The 16,505-nt window shown below is 58.8% G+C and overlaps 1 protein-coding gene across 5 annotated transcripts in view; it reads left to right on the forward strand.

Moving 5' to 3' along the window:
• The window catches only part of KIRREL3 (kirre like nephrin family adhesion molecule 3), a 317,031-nt gene extending 300,762 nt beyond the window's left edge, over positions 1–16,269 (forward strand). For 3 of the 5 annotated variants that reach the window (XM_066981245.1, XM_066981247.1, XM_013188637.3), the window contains 7 exons: positions 439–539; positions 648–846; positions 1,717–1,752; positions 4,795–4,902; positions 7,958–8,067; positions 15,078–15,164; positions 15,590–16,269. In XM_066981245.1, the coding sequence (XP_066837346.1) occupies positions 439–539; positions 648–846; positions 1,717–1,752; positions 4,795–4,902; positions 7,958–8,067; positions 15,078–15,164; positions 15,590–16,033 (1,085 nt within the window). In that variant the 3' untranslated portion in view covers positions 16,034–16,269. Of the gene's footprint in view, positions 1–438; positions 540–647; positions 847–1,716; positions 1,753–4,794; positions 4,903–7,957; positions 8,068–10,011; positions 10,595–15,077; positions 15,165–15,589 lie in introns of those variants that run through there. The other 2 variants (XM_066981248.1, XM_066981246.1) reach the window with 2 other exon arrangements.
• The last annotated feature ends 236 nt before the right edge of the window (positions 16,270–16,505 follow it).

The raw sequence follows: 16,505 nt of genomic DNA on the forward strand, positions 1-16,505 counted from the left end.
CCCTACTGCTTCCTTAAGCCCCTGGGGAGCAATTAGTCTAATTGTGCTTAAAAAACTCACAGGAGGGGAACACCACGTGAGCTGGGCTCTTGCTTGGCTCCTGGTGCAAGCAGCCAGGTTTGCCAAGGAGATTTCCACTGAGTGCTCGAGTCCAATACCAGGGATGCGGCAGCAGAGATAGGGACACCCTACTGCTTTTAGGGCTCTTTGCCGGAAAAAAAAAAAAAAAAAAAAAAAAAACAGCAGTGCTTTAAAGCAAAGCCCCCTCTGTGCCATGAGCCGTGCCCTGAGCGCACCACGGGAGGTGAGGGAGCTGCTCCTCTGTCCTTCCCCGTGCCCGGTGCCCTTTGGCAGCTCTGCCACCTCCGGCTGTCAGCAGCGCACTGCATCGCCAGCTGCCCGTGTGTGAAGCCAGCGTTCCTCTCCTCTCTCTTGCAGGGCCCCCCATCATCTCCAGCACGCAGACACAGCACGCCCTGCACGGCCAGAAAGGGCAGATCAAGTGCTTCATCCGCAGCACCCCTCCGCCAGACCGGATTGTGAGTAGCACCCTCTGAGCAGCGACCCGTGGGGCTTGTCTGTGCCGTAGGGTGCCCGGCAGGTGGGCGAAGCACCTGCCCCAGGCTGACCCCACTCTTGCTTGGCAGGCTTGGTCCTGGAAGGAGAACGTCCTGGAGTCTGGGACCTCCGGGCGCTACACGGTGGAGACAGTCAGCACAGACGAGGGCGTCATCTCCACGCTGACCATCAGCAACATCGTCCGGGCCGACTTCCAAACCATTTACAACTGCACTGCCTGGAACAGCTTCGGCTCCGACACGGAGATCATCCGGCTCAAAGAGCAAGGTGGGCATCGCTGGCGGGGGGCTGCCGGAGGTTAGCACCCGGCCGGGCTGCAAGAGCGGGGAGATACCGCGAGAGGCAGGATGTGCTCCGAAAAGCCCTTGGGATGTCAAAGAGGAAGCTAGGAAGGATGGAGAAAGCACTCCAGCCGTGTCGGATTGCATCCTTAGGGTACCAGCTCCTGGCAGAGGGGCAGGAGGTGGGAAAAGCCCTGCAAAGCCGCTGCCACCCAGCGTAGCTCCACTTGCTGATGCTGGACAGCATGGTCCAGTCCTGCACCCCTTGCTCCCTGCCCCACAGCCCAAGGCGATGCCCCTGCCGCAGCCTGCAGGATCATTTATATTCATAGAGAGATGGGAACAGATGCTCCTGCCGAACCCCACTGCCCTCGGGGGATTTCTGGGGTGGCCGGGGGATTTCCAGGCTCGGGGCTCTCCATGGCAAGGAACACTTAGCTCCTGGAGGGACTCCAGTCCTCTTCTGTTTTATTAAATGCCAGGGCAGGCAGGTGGATTGTTCTCATTAAGCTGTGATTTATAGGCAAGGCTGCCGTCCAGATTAAATCAGAGCTAAATGAACCCCTTAAAATTAGCCTTGGGCTTCTTCCAATGCAAACAGAGCCAGTGGTTTTTCCAGGTCGGCTGCCAGCCGGCGGGAGCTCTCGGCCGCCAGCTGGGGTCCCGGGCAGCGCCTGAGCCCCCAGACCTGGGTGTTGCTGCAAGGGGACGTCCCTGCCCCAGGCAGGGGACTCTGTGGGGTGGCAGAGGACATCCCCTTCAGGGGGACCTGCGCTGGGAGCAGGAAGCGCTCCCAAGGCTGGCATGGGCGCTTGGGCTGTGCACGGCTGTGGACACTTGCTTTATTTTCAAACAGGTACGGAAATGAAATCAGGAGCTGGTATTCAAGCAGGTACGGAAATCCTGAGCTGACGGTGAATGTGAACTGTCCCCAGCCGTTACCACGCCTGAGGACCCGGCGTCCTCCCCCCAGCAGGGCAGGCAGGGCCTAGGGAAGGTGCAGGGCAGTGCGGGCAGGGGCTGGCGAGCGGGGCGCTCCGGTCTCCGCTCGGCTCCGTGCACCCCGGCGAGCCGCCCTGCCTCTCTGTGCCCCAGCACCCAGCCGCTGAGAGGGGGATAATGTTACGCAGCCATGTTTTGCATCTAAAGGGATCGCATAAATGCTGTTATGGGGCGAGCCAGAGGGGGAATTGCAAGTTTCCAGGCTTGTCTGCAGACATCAGCTTTGCTCAGCTTGCTGGGAGGGTCACGCTGCTGTTGTCTCTGGGCTCTGGTTTGCCATCACAGCCACTGGGCCCTGCCTCTGGCCCTTTGCAGTCACATTTTTTGCAGCCCAGCAGAGCCTCAGGCACCTTCCCCGCCCCATCCCCTGCATGATTCTCCATCATCCTCAAGTGGCATCATTCACCATCACTGCTCATGCTCGCTCAGCTCTGAATTGCAGATCCTGTGCCCTAAAGCCGAGAGCCAGTAAGCTCTCTGCTCACCTCCTGCCCCCTCACCCTTTTGCCCCACATCTCCCTGGGAGAGCCAAGGCAGAAAAAAAAAAAAAAAAAAAAAAAAACCTGCCAAAATCCTGCAGCAAGTTACCCCCTCTGTCAGGAGCACCACCTGGCAGGCGGCATCGGGCTACCAGGAGAAGAAAGGCCCAAAGGCTTCTTGCTGCGAGTCAGCTGGTGTCTTGTAGGACGAGGGTTTGGGGATGGGCGCCTTGGGGATCTGCGGATCGAGCCTGGGCTCGCAGAGCACCTGGGGGCCCCAGGGAAACTCTTGCCCTGCAGTGGCGGTGAGCGGTCAGCAGGCTGGGGGGGCTGACCAGGGAGCAGAACAAGTGCTGCCGGAGCCACGCTACTGTTGGCCCAGCCGCGGTGACAAGTGACAAATCCAGAAACAGGCAGGCCCAGCAGAAAGTTCATGAGTGAGATAAAAACTGAAAAGCCTCAGTATAAACCACAAATTTCATCACTTTAAACAAGCTCTGCAGGGAAGACGAAAGGCTCCTTCTAGACCAAGTGCGAGCAGAAGAGCCTCACTTCAAGCAGCGTGGTTTTTTGTCACTCGGCAGTTCTCAAGATAGGGCTCAGACCCATCAGGGTGCTGAGATCAGGTCCTGGGTGAATTTGTGGTCAAAAAGTGAGAGGGCGCCTTACCTGCCGCCCAGAAAGTCCCAGTGGTCTCAGCAGAAGGGCGGCTGGTGTCCTCTCCGTGCCTCCAGGTGGCCAGACGAGCTCATTTCTCCCATTTCTCCCCACCAGCTCCACCCCGAAGGACAGTATGAAATGCTTTCCTCATCACCCAGCTCTGTCCCCCAGCAAGCCGCTGGGCTTCGCTTTGCCAGACCACCTCCCCCCATTCCCGAAATTCACCCCATCCTTCCACAAGGCAGAGGGGCCAAGCAGAAAGCCTGCGCTGGAGGCAGGCCGGAGGGTGGCGAGGGCACGCTCAGCCGTCGATGCTCCCTCACGGGCTGGAGCAGCTCGCTGCCATGGGAGGGAGCAGCTCAGAGCAGGACACGCTGTGCTTCCTGACCCCTCTCCTGCCTCCTAAAGCTCCCCAAAGCAGGGAGGATGCTCTGGTCTCACACTGATCGAGGGCAGCGGGTGGATGAAAGCCCTTGCTTTGCCAGGCACCATGTGTGCCACCTTAGGTGTGATTCAGGGCACAGATTTAACCCCCCACTAGGTAGGTTATGGCTCCTGCGGGCTCACCCGGCTGCGATGGAAAGGGTTCCCCCTTTTGGGGCAGTAGCGGGTTCACAAGAGGCCAAGGGGTGCTTAGAAATAACAGGAAAAGGGGCCCTGTAGGCATCTGCTGCTTTCGGGGAGGTCTCTGAGTGAGGCAGGTGGTGAAGGCAATCTGCGGTACCTGGTGCCGGTGCTGGCAGCCACCCCGAGAGCAGGCAGAGCGCCTGGCGGCACCGAGCAGGGAGGGAGCACAGCTCGTGGGCTGAGCACCCGACCCTCCGCCATCGGTGTGAGTTCATACCTCCCCTCCCTGCACACCTCACGAGCCTGGATCCGTGCAAATAAATCCGCTTTGCTGGCTGGGCTGCACCTGAAATCCCTGCTGGGAGCCCAGCGGTGAAGTTGCCGCAGGCGGGAGGCGGCGAGCAGCAACCCCTGCCCCCAGGCTGTGGGGTGGGAGGCCCTGCCCACCCCCTGTGGGCTGCCTTCCCTCCCTCCTTCCCTCCCAAACTTGCTAAGCCGAGGGAGGAGGCAAGAGGCTGGGATGCGAAGCAGGCAGAGGCCGTGACGGATGGCGCTTGGGTTAATCCATCCCCAGACACTTTACGGCCAGCACCTTCCAGCACTGCTCCGCAGAGCTGAGCTGTCACCTCTGGCAGGCGGGCACGGTGCCTGGTCTCCGTCCCCCTGTATTTCACCAGCCCTGCTCTGTAACCTCTCTCCCAGCCGGCTCTGATGCCATTTCTCTTTCTCAATAATATTAACAGGCTGGCTTCTTTTGCACTTTCCATCCACAGCCCTTTAGAGATAGCTGTTCATTCATTGAGCCATGTGGCACTACTGAACGCAATTAGCTCTTCTGGCTCCCTCCTCCTCCCTCCACCCAGGGGAAACTGAGGCACAGAGAGGTCAGAGCCTGCCCGAACTGCAGCACACGGCAGTGGCAGAGCTATGAGCTTTGCTCCCTGGACCAAGGGAGCGCGGCGGCACCAGGTCTCGCCTCCCCATCCCATTGCCAGCAGCAGCAAGCTGGGGCTGGGGGAGCGAGCCAGGCTCGGTCCCTTTCCCCAGACGGTGCCACGCAGGGACAAGGGATGCAGAGCTGCGGGGGGAGCGGGGAAGGACCCAAAACCCTCCCCCAGGTTCACCACTGAGCCACTTGCCAATATCCGGGGGGGGGCTCGCCAGAGGGGGAGAGCCACCCCACTGCCTTCGGCACGGCGTCAGCCGCCCTCTCCTTCCTCTTGCAGAGTCGGTGCCGATGGCGGTGATCATCGGAGTGGCCGTGGGGGCCGGCGTGGCATTCCTGGTGCTGATGGCCACCATCGTCGCCTTCTGCTGCGCCCGCTCTCAGCGAAGTAAGTGCGGGGCGAACGCAAATCCCACCCACTGGAGGCAAAGGGCTGGTGCCAGACCCGCTCTGAGCAGCCCGGAGCCATCAGCTGTCCAGGAGGGAGACGTTCCCTGCGCCCCGGTGTGCCAGGCCACTGCTGAAAAGCCTCCTCGGGCTGCACCTTCTTCGTTCTGCTTCTATTTCAAGTGCATTTGCTGACATAAAGTGTGTATTTCTGGGTGGGGAATTACGGGCAGCTGAGGGGTGTTGCATGGGACACGCGGTTTTCGACGCCCAGCTGCGGTGGGAGTCCAAGCTAAAGGGACGTTAGAGACGCAGGCAGAGGGAAGGAGAGGTAAGCAGAGCGGCATCATGTTGCCTCATTAAAAAGAAACCAGGAAATTAAAGGACGATTGTTGGCTAACTGAAAAGGCCTGGAACCATGAGGGAGAGCAGTGCGAGCATCCGGAGCATCTCGGGCAGCGGGACAGAGCGCGCGGTGCTGGACGATGCTCCCAGCCTGGGAGACGCATGCAGGAAACAGAGTGGGTTTTCTTCCCTTGCTTTCCCCTTCTCTTTCTCCCCGTCATTTGCAAAGCAATCAAAGAGCCCTGGCTCCTCCTGGGTTTGGGTACAAATGCACAGCCTCCCACAGCAGAGATGTGTTTAATTTTAAGAGCAGTAACGATGCCTCTCCCTGTTCAATTCCCCACGTTTTGAGCTCTTGCAGACTGCATTAGCAACTTGTGCAAGTATTAACAAATTAAAACCTGGCCCGTCATTAATCTTGCTTTTTTTGGGAAGGGTTGCTGACGGGCAGCAGTGATGCTAGGACCTTGCCAATTCAGTTTTGCTGAGCTCATTCAACAATGATGGGCAATTCGAGTGCCTGGAAGAGGAGGCCAAGCCGTGTTACCACGTCAGTGCTCGGCTGCAATCGGCCGTGCTCTCCCCGCGGTGCGGACACGCGCACCCTGCGGTGCTCAGAGCATGCGGTTCATTATATCCCCCTTTTTGGCTGTAACCAGATGGTGCGGGGCCCTTTGCAGGACACACGGCGTAACGCGAATGCCATGACAACAGATCAGAGACGTGGTGCACGTGCCAGCTCTGGGAGCCATCGCCGGCGGTTTCAGGCAGCGGTCACTCACAGGCTGGATGCACGCAGAGGAAGGGAAGGGCTTTGGGGGACAAAGCGGCGCTCGTCCTTCCACGAGCTTGTTTGAAAATGGCCCTGGGAGATTCCCAGGCTGAATCAGGAATAGAAGGCATTTTCCTCCCCAGTGATGGGAGCATGAACATGGGGAAGAGGGAACCGGGGACGTGGTGGCGTGGCAGTGCTCCGAGCCCCTTTCCTCCACCGTGGTTCCAGTGCAGCTCCCCCCGGGGAGGTCTTCAGCAGGGGGTGCTGGGCTGCCCAGCTCCCACCTCCCCGGCCAGCCCTGGAGGGACTCATCCTGCACCCCCCTCAGCGGGCAGGGCAGGACTTGCTGGGGTGTGCAATTTTTGCAGATGCTGCCGGAGTGTTTGCACTGGGGGGATCGCGCACGCGACGCTGCGGCCGGTACCCGTGGGGAGCTCTGGCCACGTGCCGGGAAGGGGAGGTGAGGACTTAGCGGCGTGACACCTGCAGAGGTATCACAGAGACCAGCTGAGGACTGATGGGCCCAGCAGAGCGCTTTGATGCAGGGCAAGGGACTCATTTCCTACCTGGATGACTGCAGATTTGTCTCCCAGGACAAATACGAGAGCGCGGTGGCATCGTTTAAAGCAGCAGCCGGCAAACAAAGCCCGCAGCCTGTGGCTCCCCGCGGAGGGGACAAGGTGACCCAGCAGTGACTCGGGGAAGGCACCTCCTGCACCGCCCGTGGCACGGGGGAGGCGACCCCAGCTTTGGGGAGAGCAAAGCGGCAGCAAGCACAGACAGACCGAGCCTGGGGGCTGTTTGTTTTCTGGAAAAGAAAGGAAAAAAGACTTTATGGCACATCTGTTGTTGTATCTTCGGTGGCATAACAGCCCAGAGTTATTTAAGGGGGAACACTCTTGGGGGAGGATGTGCAAGACAGTAATTAGCTTTTCCTTGTGATTAAATATGGAGGCTCCCGTACCAGGAATGTCATCCCAGCCAAAATAAAGAAAGAAATAAGGAGCCACAGCAAAGAGCAATAAAGACCTGCCAGTAAAGCCCCGCAGCCTGGAGGTGCCCGCGGGTGGCAGCAGGGCTGCAGGCACCGAGGCTGAGGGATGCCAAGGGGAGAAGATGGAGCCCAAGGATGGAGCCCCAAGGCAGGGGCCAGCTGCGTACGCCGTGGTGGATCCGAAAGCCCCAAGGCCCCTTGGGGCCAGGAGGGGTGGTGCAGCAGGAGCCCAGCGTGGCACCCAGGGCCCGAGCGCCCGCGTCAAAGCCACAAGCTGCTGGCATCTTGCTGCTCGGATTTGCATCCATCTCTGCTTTTCATCTCAGATCCGCACGGCCGTTTCTTTTCCCGCTGCTCGCCGTCTTTGGTTTAATTTTTCTAAAATGACTTCTTCAAAGCATGCCTGACACCTTCAGGGAAGCCAGAGTCTCTCCACACACTTTCTATCTTCCCCTTGCCCTGCATGAAAACAGGCTGCTTGGTGCAGCGGCCGGGGCGGTTTTGTCATCTCTCCCAGAGCCCTGGCCTCGTCTTTGTTAATTGCTTGGCCTTTCCCTTTGGTGGCTGCTCCCCAAGGCTTTTCTCAGGGGCTTCCCAGTGCACGGGAAGAGCTGTTGGGCCCCTCGGGAGTGGTTTGTGTGCTCCTCGAGCTGTAGACCATCAGTCTGGACAAACATCCCCTGACTGCTTGAGCAGCCCAGGCTCCCGATGCGGCCCAGCAGAGACTAACCAAGCTCCCACGGGAGTTAAACTAGAAATCTGAGCTCCCTGCTGGGGAAAGTTTCACACGCCTGCACCCTGTGGTAGTCCGGCATCGCTCTCCCCAGTCTTGGATGCACTCGCTGAGCTGGGGTTAGGGGTGCACTGAGACCGGTCCCTGGGGGTGCTGAGCACGGCTGCGTTCATTAACCCCTCTCCCTCTCCGTCTCCCTCTTTGCCCAGATCTGAAAGGTGTGGTCTCTGCCAAGAACGATATCCGCGTGGAGATTGTGCACAAGGAGCCAGCCTCAGGCAGGGAGACGGAGGAGCACCCCACGATCAAGCAGCTGATGGTAAGGGTTTCCTTCCCCTCCCCGCAAGCAATTAACGGGTTTGATGGTAACGAGCGCAGGCACACGCAGTGCGGCGCCATAATCCCCTCTCTGGGCAAAGATGCTCATCCAAAAACCTTCCTCTTGAGGTACCATGCAGTAAAAGCTCCTCAGGTGAAACTTTGCTAATGAGGAGCACGGACGGGCTGAGGCTGATTGCAGCAGCCCAGCTGCCCGTGGGGCTAATTGCAAAGCAAGTTTGCCACCTCGCGCGGGGGGAAGTGCTGCAAACTGCAAGCAGGCACACAGTAGGTGAACACAGGATAATAATAAAGTAATTAGCCAGCACGAACGGCACTCTCCTGGATACGTTTGAGATATTAATAAGTGCAAAAGCAGCACGTGCAGACAGTGGTTTGCAGACTGCTAACCCAGCGGTGTGTGGCCAGCCCAGCGTGGCGTGGATTTGCCGCTGGGGAAGTGGCAGGGGAGGGTGCTGATGAGCAGGAAATTCATCCCCACGGTGAGTTCAGCTTCGGCCCAGGACTGGCATATCCCCACGGGCAGTGAGAGGGCTGCTCCCCTCACTGCCAGCACCTCTGTTCTCCACATCCGAGGCCGACCTGCTGCCTGCTGGTGTCATGTCGTAGGTGACAAATACAAGCCGAACAAATGACGAGGAGAGCCGAGCCAAAGAAAGCCAGGAAGCTGTAAAAGGTCAGAGAAAAGAGCAGATGTGAGAGGGAGAAAGGGCTGAAGAGAGCGGGGGCTGCTTTCTAGGCTGCTGGGTTCTTTTTGCCCTCTGGATTTTGGGGCAGCAGTTGTAAGCATCGCTATGCCCTGCTGGGCAGTGCACATGTACAGCAAGCGAGGATGCAGGAGGAGATGGAGCCCGCCAGCCAAGCACAGAGGTTTCTGTGCTGGGAGCTTCATCCTCAGAGGGGCTTTGCCCAGGAGGGACCAGCAGAGGCAGAGGTGACCTCTGCAAGTGGGATCTCTGCTTTCCAGGCAGGGAAGAAGGAAAGGGGTCTGCAAAGTTGTGGGGGGTCCTTTTTAGATCAGCCAAGCAGCTTTGCTCAGCAGAAGGGCAGAGCAGGCTGGGCTTTGGTTTCGGACCGTGCTGCAGAGATGATGGGGAATAAGGAGTTTCCTCTGCGTGGGACCCTGTGTCACCATCTGTACAGCGCTGTCGGGGAGCTTCCAAAGGAAGGGCTGAGATTTGCTTAAATCCTGCTCAAATGCTCGAATTTGCCCAATTGCTGCTCCATCAACACGCTGGAAGCCTCAGCAGAGAAGACAGATGAGTGACACTTACCAGTGACGAGCGGTAAATGGGAATGAGGATGGTGATGGGAGGCCAGGGACAGGATCTGAGCCTGCAGGACACTGCGGGGGCGAGCAGGGTGCAGCGCTTGCTTGGCTCATTTGCCAGAGCCAGACGGCGATTCTGCATCCACGTGTGCCCTTGATGAGGTTGGTACCGGAGCAACGCGGCACGGCACTGAGCACGTTTCAATAAGGATGCTGGCAGGATGGAAATGGTGCAGAAAAAAATGACAACATTGATTTGATAGCAGGAAAAAATGCCTTACAGGGAGAGGTTTAGAGAGCTCATGTGTTTTAGCTCATCAGAAAGATTTCTGAGAGGTGATTTGGTTGCAGCATGCTGTATTTGAGCTATCTGAGCGCAACCAAGGCAGGCAAAATCGAGCACGGTGAGGTACAAAATGACAGAGCGTAGCAGTGAGCGTGTCTGGCTGCTGGACTGCGGGGAGGAGGAGATTTCCCCACTCTCATGGCCAAAACCAGGGGCTTTTCCTGGAGACACATGAGCTGAAAGCTCACATGAGCTGATGTTGCCCTGTCAGAGCAACATCGTCCAACAGGCTGGAAGAGACGGCCTAAAGTCTCTGAGCCTGATGCTGAGTTTCTGTGTGGGTTTGGCACTGACCGGGACATCCCCAGAGGTGAGAAGACATCGAAACCCCTCCACTGCATGGACCGGAGCCTCCCTGTCCTCGTCTGCCCTCGGCAAGAGCACCCCCAGCAAACACTCCCCAGATTCCCTTCCCTGCTCGGGTGCTCGCCCTGCTCCCTCTGCTCGCTGCCGGGAGCAGCCTCCTCGGGCCGTGAGCTGCCCCGGCCCAGGTGCTGCGCAGCTTCCTGACCGGGCTCCGCGTTTGTCACCGGCACATGAAGTTGCACAACTCACCCACTAACGAGCGGTGGGTGACGAGACCCCTCTGGCAGGAGCGGCGGCAACGCGCTGCAGCGCCCTGCTTGCTCACCCCATCCCCTCCTGCTCTCCCTCCTCCCTGCACCAGCACCGTGGCCCCTGCTGCTCCTTCGTTTGCATCTCCTGAGCTCACCGGGATATTTCCTGCCCACGGTGGAACCTGAAATTATCTCCTTGCCCTCAACAATGTTCCTAACACCTTGCAATTTAATATCAACTGCGAACTGCATTAGCACACCAGGCGCTGGCGCAGCGCGATCATTAATGCAGATGTTAATGAAAGGCAGCTCCACATCAGCCCCTTCCCCAGTCCCATACCCTGCGGGAGTGGAGGTGCAGCTGTGGCATGGATGGGGCTTTGCTCTGCTGAAGTGTTTGGGGCTGCAGAGCGACTCTTCTTTTTTTTTCCCCCTAGTTTTTCCTGAAAATCGTTATTGCATTTGTTATTCTGCAGCCATCTGTGACCTCCACAGTGCTCTGTGCTTTTCACAAATAATTATTCATGCATCTGTAAATTCATTAACACCTTAGGAGACACGTCATGCTGTCTGATTTGCATATGTTCACGTTGTCTCAGCACAGCCCCCCCCCCCTCAGACGGAGGAAGGCTGCCAGCCCAAAGAGGCCAGCAAGCAAGCAGCCACCAGAAGCTTCGGGCAAGAGCTCCCGTTAACACGTGTGATCCCAGAAAAAAAAAAAAAAAAAGCACGCCTTCTGCAGCGGCAGCTTTGTCTCTTGTCCCGTTCAGCCCCGACGTGCCAGGGTGCCCGGCGGCAGCACACCGGTTCGGCTCCGCCGCTGCCTGGCCGCGCTGAGGGGCAGCAGAGGAGCGAGGCACCGTCAGCTCCGATGCGGTTCAGCCTCATCCGCTGTCAGGGCTCGGTGACGGGGTTGCTACTTCTGGCGGACTAGGGGCTGTGCCTCAGTTTCCCCGCCTGTGAAATGGGGCTGAAGGTGCGGGATGAGACGTCCCTGCTGCCAGGGATACGCATAACAGAGCTGAGCCCAAAGGGACCGACACACAAGAGCATCCCAAATCAAGCGGGGTCCGGTGCAGCCAGGTGGGCCCAGGCATCGCTTTGGAGGCAGAATGGTGAAAACAACAGAACCAGGCCGGTGGCCTTCTCCTTGCTCCACTTACTTTGTGTCCCCATCCTCCTGCTCCATGGGACAAATCCCCACTTTGGTCACACCCGCAGCCACCAGCGCACACATCCTTGGCTCAGGAGGTCAGCTCAGGTCCACGTCGAAGAGAAAAAAAAAAAAAAAAAAAAAACAGAAATTTAAGGGCAAGATTCATTTCTACCCGCAGCCCAGCTGCCAGGGCATCGTGCCTCTGCCTTTCTCCCCAAGAAATGCTTCAGGCACCCCACGGCCAGCGCCACGGCGCACTGGGAAGCACCAGCAGCACCGGGCTGGCAGGGACGGGCTGATCAGCTCAGAAATCCCAGCAGGGTTTGTTCATTCCTCTGCTTGTTTCCCCACCGGCAGCAGCCGAAGTTGCCATCTCAGGAATCTGTTAAGCAGCGTCCCTTGCCTCCGTTAGGGTTTGACCTGTGCAAGTTTCAAAGTAAGCCTGAGTGTCATCCAATTACCCAACAAGCAGGAAACATTATAATTAAACCCAGAGCAAGGAGGGGGGGTGCCCCCCAAGGCAGGGCTCGCGCCAGCCTGGACGGACAGGTTCATCGCCTGCCTCTGTGCTGGGACCCAGCTGGGGGCTCCGCAGGGAGACCCGTTTTAAAAACATATTGTCTCCCGTAATGAAAGCAAAGAATTTAATATCCGGTCTGTTGAATTCACCATCCCAGATGAAAGCGGCTTCATTTTGCGGAGCTAAATGAGGGAGAGCTTCAGCATGCGGAGGATTAGGCAGCGCGGTGCTGGAGCACACCCAGCCTGGTGAGCGAGGCGGGTTTGCCAGCAAAGGGAGCAGCCTGGGATTTTAATATTTAAGAATCATTTCTCTGCCTTGCACGGCCTTGAGGAGTCACCTTGATGGCTGTAGGAACCAGCGTAGCAAACCTGGTATGTTGCTTTGCAGTGGGGCGTCTTTTGCAGCAAGGGAAACTGAGGCACGAAATGATTACGGATGCCGTGCATCGCACCCCGCAGCCACGTGGGTCCAGAGGGACCGGTGAGGCTTTGGGGAGGGGGAGAGGGTAAGCGCAGCACCCTGGTCTTGGGATGCTGAAGGCTGCTGGCACCCGGTGCTGCCAGGCGGCATTAGGAGCTGGCACGCTGTCCCCGGGATCTGGCCATGCCCTTGAGTCGAGCAGCACTGGCAGGAAGGGGCTGGCAGGCACTCAGCTCCAACAAGGCTCCGCGCAGCGTTGTCACCAGCCATCGGCACGGCAGCAGGGCGGCCGAAGGACGGCAGCATATTGGTGGCTTTGTCAGGAGGGCAGCCGGGCACCAGACAAAGCCTGCAGGTGGCACAGGGTGGCTGGGCCCTCGTCGGCACTTGGGAAGGACTCAAGCCCAGCTCTGCCCTGCCCCGGGCACGGATGGGACCCACTGGAAATGGGGACCCAGCTGGTGCCCCCGTGTCCTGCTCTGCTTTGGCCATTCTTCTCTACCCTCCTCCTCCCCTGCTGTCTGTGCATTCAGAATCCTTATTAATAGCGGTGATGGAGTTAACTTTTGTCCCCACTCTGCGTATTGACGTGTAGCCACCTGTTTGACTGAGGAGCCTCCTCATTAACAAGCTAGTTATGTACAGCAGCTCGGGTGGCATTCGATAGTCACGCAGCACTCCGAGCGCTGCCCACTCCGCAGCAGATGCCCTTTTGTACTCAGAGGGATGGAGAAGATACAGAAGCCATTTAGCAGGGAAAAAAAATAAAAAATAAAATAAAATAAAATAAAAAGATGCAGCAAAAGACACTCGCTTTGGGCGAGCTGGGAAGGAGCTGCCTGTTCCTGCCCAGGTCTGGGTTAAAGGGTCGTGCTTGAGCTTTGCCAGCCGAGGATGGAGAAAGGCGAGGGCTCGTGCCTGTCTCTGGCTGATTTCCCGGCCGACCCGGAGCAGCACGGGCCTGGCCGGTGCCCGTCGGATGTCGGGATGGAGATGAGCGTGGTCAGGCACTCCCGAGCTCTCTGTTTACCCAGGGATCAAAAGGAGAGGAAGGAACGCAAACGAGCGCCCCGCTGCCCGCTAATTGACAGCGTGAGATTGCATTGAGCTAAGCCGTGGCGCGGGCTTTAATAAAGGTCACGTTAATGAATGGCTTAATTTGGGAATTAGAAATGAACGGCTGCGCGTGCTGCGCGGGGACCCAGTGCCCTCTGATGGTGCAGGGGCTCACTGCAGCCCCGCACCCCGGGGGGGGCCCCCAGCACCCCCAGCCCTGGGCACGGACAGGTCCCCAACGGGCTCCACGGGCGCCCCAAGTCACCATGGCAAGAGGCACCATGAAATGCCTTAGAAGACCCCGGCAAACCCCTGCCACCACGCGACTTTGGTGTTGCAAGGCAGCAGTGGGACCTTGCCTTGGCGGGCGTGCTGTCCTGCCCCGCTCCAGCCCCCCGTCACCACCAAACCCTAGCAAAATGTGGGAGGAGAAGGGGTTTCTCCAGCGGGGACCTGGGAAATCCTTTGGGCACGGTCTGTACGGCCACGTGCAGCCTCCTGCAGACGTCCTACAGGCTGCAGGGATTTAGGGGCCCCTCCTGCTGCAGGTTCAGCCGCCCTGAGTTTCGTGCTTGGTGACACGTGTGTTTACCCTACTAAATCAATGGCTCTTACAAGCTTGCCTTTTTTTTTTTTTTTTTTTTTTTCCCAGAAAAACTCAGGTACTTCAATTTATTGCATTTAATAGCCATATCAAAGGCTTTCAGAAGATGAACAGAAAACGCTGTAGGGTGAATTTCCACAAGCACTTACCATTTTAAAAAGGGAAAAGAGAGGAAAAAAAAAAAAGAGCAGGCACAGACGGAGGAGTCGGGCAGGCCGGCTGTGCGGCCCTGGGTCTGCGAGCGGGCCGGGGCTCGGCACCTCTACGAGCCAGAGCCGCGCGATCCGTGCGGGCAGAGCTAAAAGGCAGCTGAGAGGTTGGCCGATAATTATTCAGCGTCTGCACAGACCCACCTTCCTGAAGTACGGATAATTAAAGTCGTATTCTAATTAATGCATACATTGCCCCCAGTCGCGGTCAGCCTTCAAAAGAAGAAGTAATGATGCGGGGAGGAGCGGGCTGCCCTGGTGAGGCCGGTGCGCCCAGGCGGCAGCATCCATCCCGAGAGCAGCAGCGAGCAGAAATCAACCCCAAGGTGTCGGCTCCTGACCGGTCCCTGCCGGCACCAGTCCCAGCAAGGCCGGGTAAAGCCTCCGGGCCTCAAATCTTTTGAGAGAAGCCAAAGTCAAGAATTTAAGAAAAAAAAAAAAATCAAGGCTTTCACATTAATTATGGCATTAAGGACATGCCAAAACCCATCTGGGATTTTATTTTTTTTCTGAGTTGTTGTCTAGCAGCCAAATTCAGGTTAGGAGGAAAGGATGGGAAAGGAGGAGAAAATAAATAAATAAATAAATAAAGACATTTTGGGGGTTGTTTTGGACAGGGGTGTCACAGTCAGCAATTCACAGCCACAACGGTTGTGAATAATTCACCTTCTGCATCAGCTCAGCCTTTTCGGTCCTGGCCGGAGGGGAAGAAAGCAACTTGTGAGCAGAGCATCAGCTGTGCAGAGGTGCTGACGCTGCCCTGCTGGGGTGGCCCTGGGCAAGTCTTTCCTGGAGTCACCCCCGGGAGCGGGGCTAGGGGTGCTCACGCCCGGTTGCCTCCTTTCCTAGATGGACCGGGGGGAGTTCCAGCAGGACTCGGTGCTGAAGCAGCTCGAGGTGCTCAAGGAGGAGGAGAAGGAGTTTCAGAACCTGAAGGTGAGCCAGGCCCCAGGACGCGGCCTCGACAGCGGCCACCCTCCGTCCGCAGCCCTGCAGACAGAGGTGCCTCCGTGTCCCCCGGGTGCCGGTGTGGCCCTGTGCCAGCCGCGGGGCAGGATCAGCCCTTCCCTTGCCCTGTGCCACCCCTTGGCTCCCGGGGTCACCTCCATCCCCCTGCCAGGAGGGATGCTGCGGTACCCCCGGTGCCATCTGCTGGTCCCAGCACTCTCTGGGGACAAGAAAAAAAATCAAGGTGTGCACCAGGATGGGGGGGGGAAGAAGGGGGAATTGGCCGCACAGGGGGATGCCCTGATGCTGCAGCCAGGCTGGGTGGTGGAGGGCATCCCCGTCCTACCCCAAAGAGCTGGAGGGAGTTTGGGGTGCCCCTGATCCCCACCAACACCACCACGCCACCCCTGCAGGACCCCACCAACGGCTACTACAGCGTGAACACCTTCAAGGAGCACCACTCGACGCCCACCATCTCGCTGTCGGGCTGCCCGGCGGACCTGCGCCCTGCCGGCAAGCAGCGGGTGCCCACGGGCATGTCCTTCACCAACATCTACAGCACACTGAGCGGGCAGAGCCGCCTCTACGACTACAGCCAGCGCTTCGTGCTGGGCATGGGCAGCAGCTCCATCGAGCTGTGCGAGCGCGAGTTCCAGCGCGGCTCCATGAGCGACAGCAGCTCCTTCCTCGACACGCAGTGCGACAGCAGCATCAGCAGCAGCGGCAAGCAGGACGGCTACGTGCAGTTTGACAAGGCCAGCAAAGCCTCCGCGTCCTCCTCCCACCATTCCCAGTCCTCGTCCCAAAATTCGGACCCCAGCCGGCCCCTGCAGAGGCGGATGCAGACGCACGTTTGAACCCCGGGGACGCCCGCGGGGCGCGGGCCGGGGGCTCTCCGCTCTAGGACGGTCACGCCGGTGGTGGAAGAGCCGGGACCCGGCCCCCAGGGCAGGGCCGTGCCAGGGGGGAACGGGACCACTGCACGCTGAGCACGACCCCGCCGAGGATGCGGCGCCATCCCCAAAAGGTGGGGGGGGGGGGGGGGGGTTTGGGGCCGCCGCCGTCCCAGCGAACGCCCCCCCCCCGCACCCACCCAGCCGCTCGCCTCCGCTTCCCCGCTCCGCTCGCCCCCGGCTCCTCTCCTTCCTTCTTGGTGTTCGGTGTCCATAATTATAGAGTCCGTTTCGGGGGGGTCCCGTGGTGGTGGGATGGGGGGTGGGGGGGGACACACGCCAGCGGGGACGGGGACCCCCCGAGCGCCCCCGGGAAGGGCCTCGCCGCGCTGTATCGCGGGCAATATAAGAGGTGTTTCTCGTGGCACGCCTGGGC

This window comes from Anser cygnoides, chromosome 21, assembly GCF_040182565.1.
Source record: "Anser cygnoides isolate HZ-2024a breed goose chromosome 21, Taihu_goose_T2T_genome, whole genome shotgun sequence".
NCBI classification, from domain to species: Eukaryota; Metazoa; Chordata; class Aves; order Anseriformes; family Anatidae; genus Anser; species Anser cygnoides.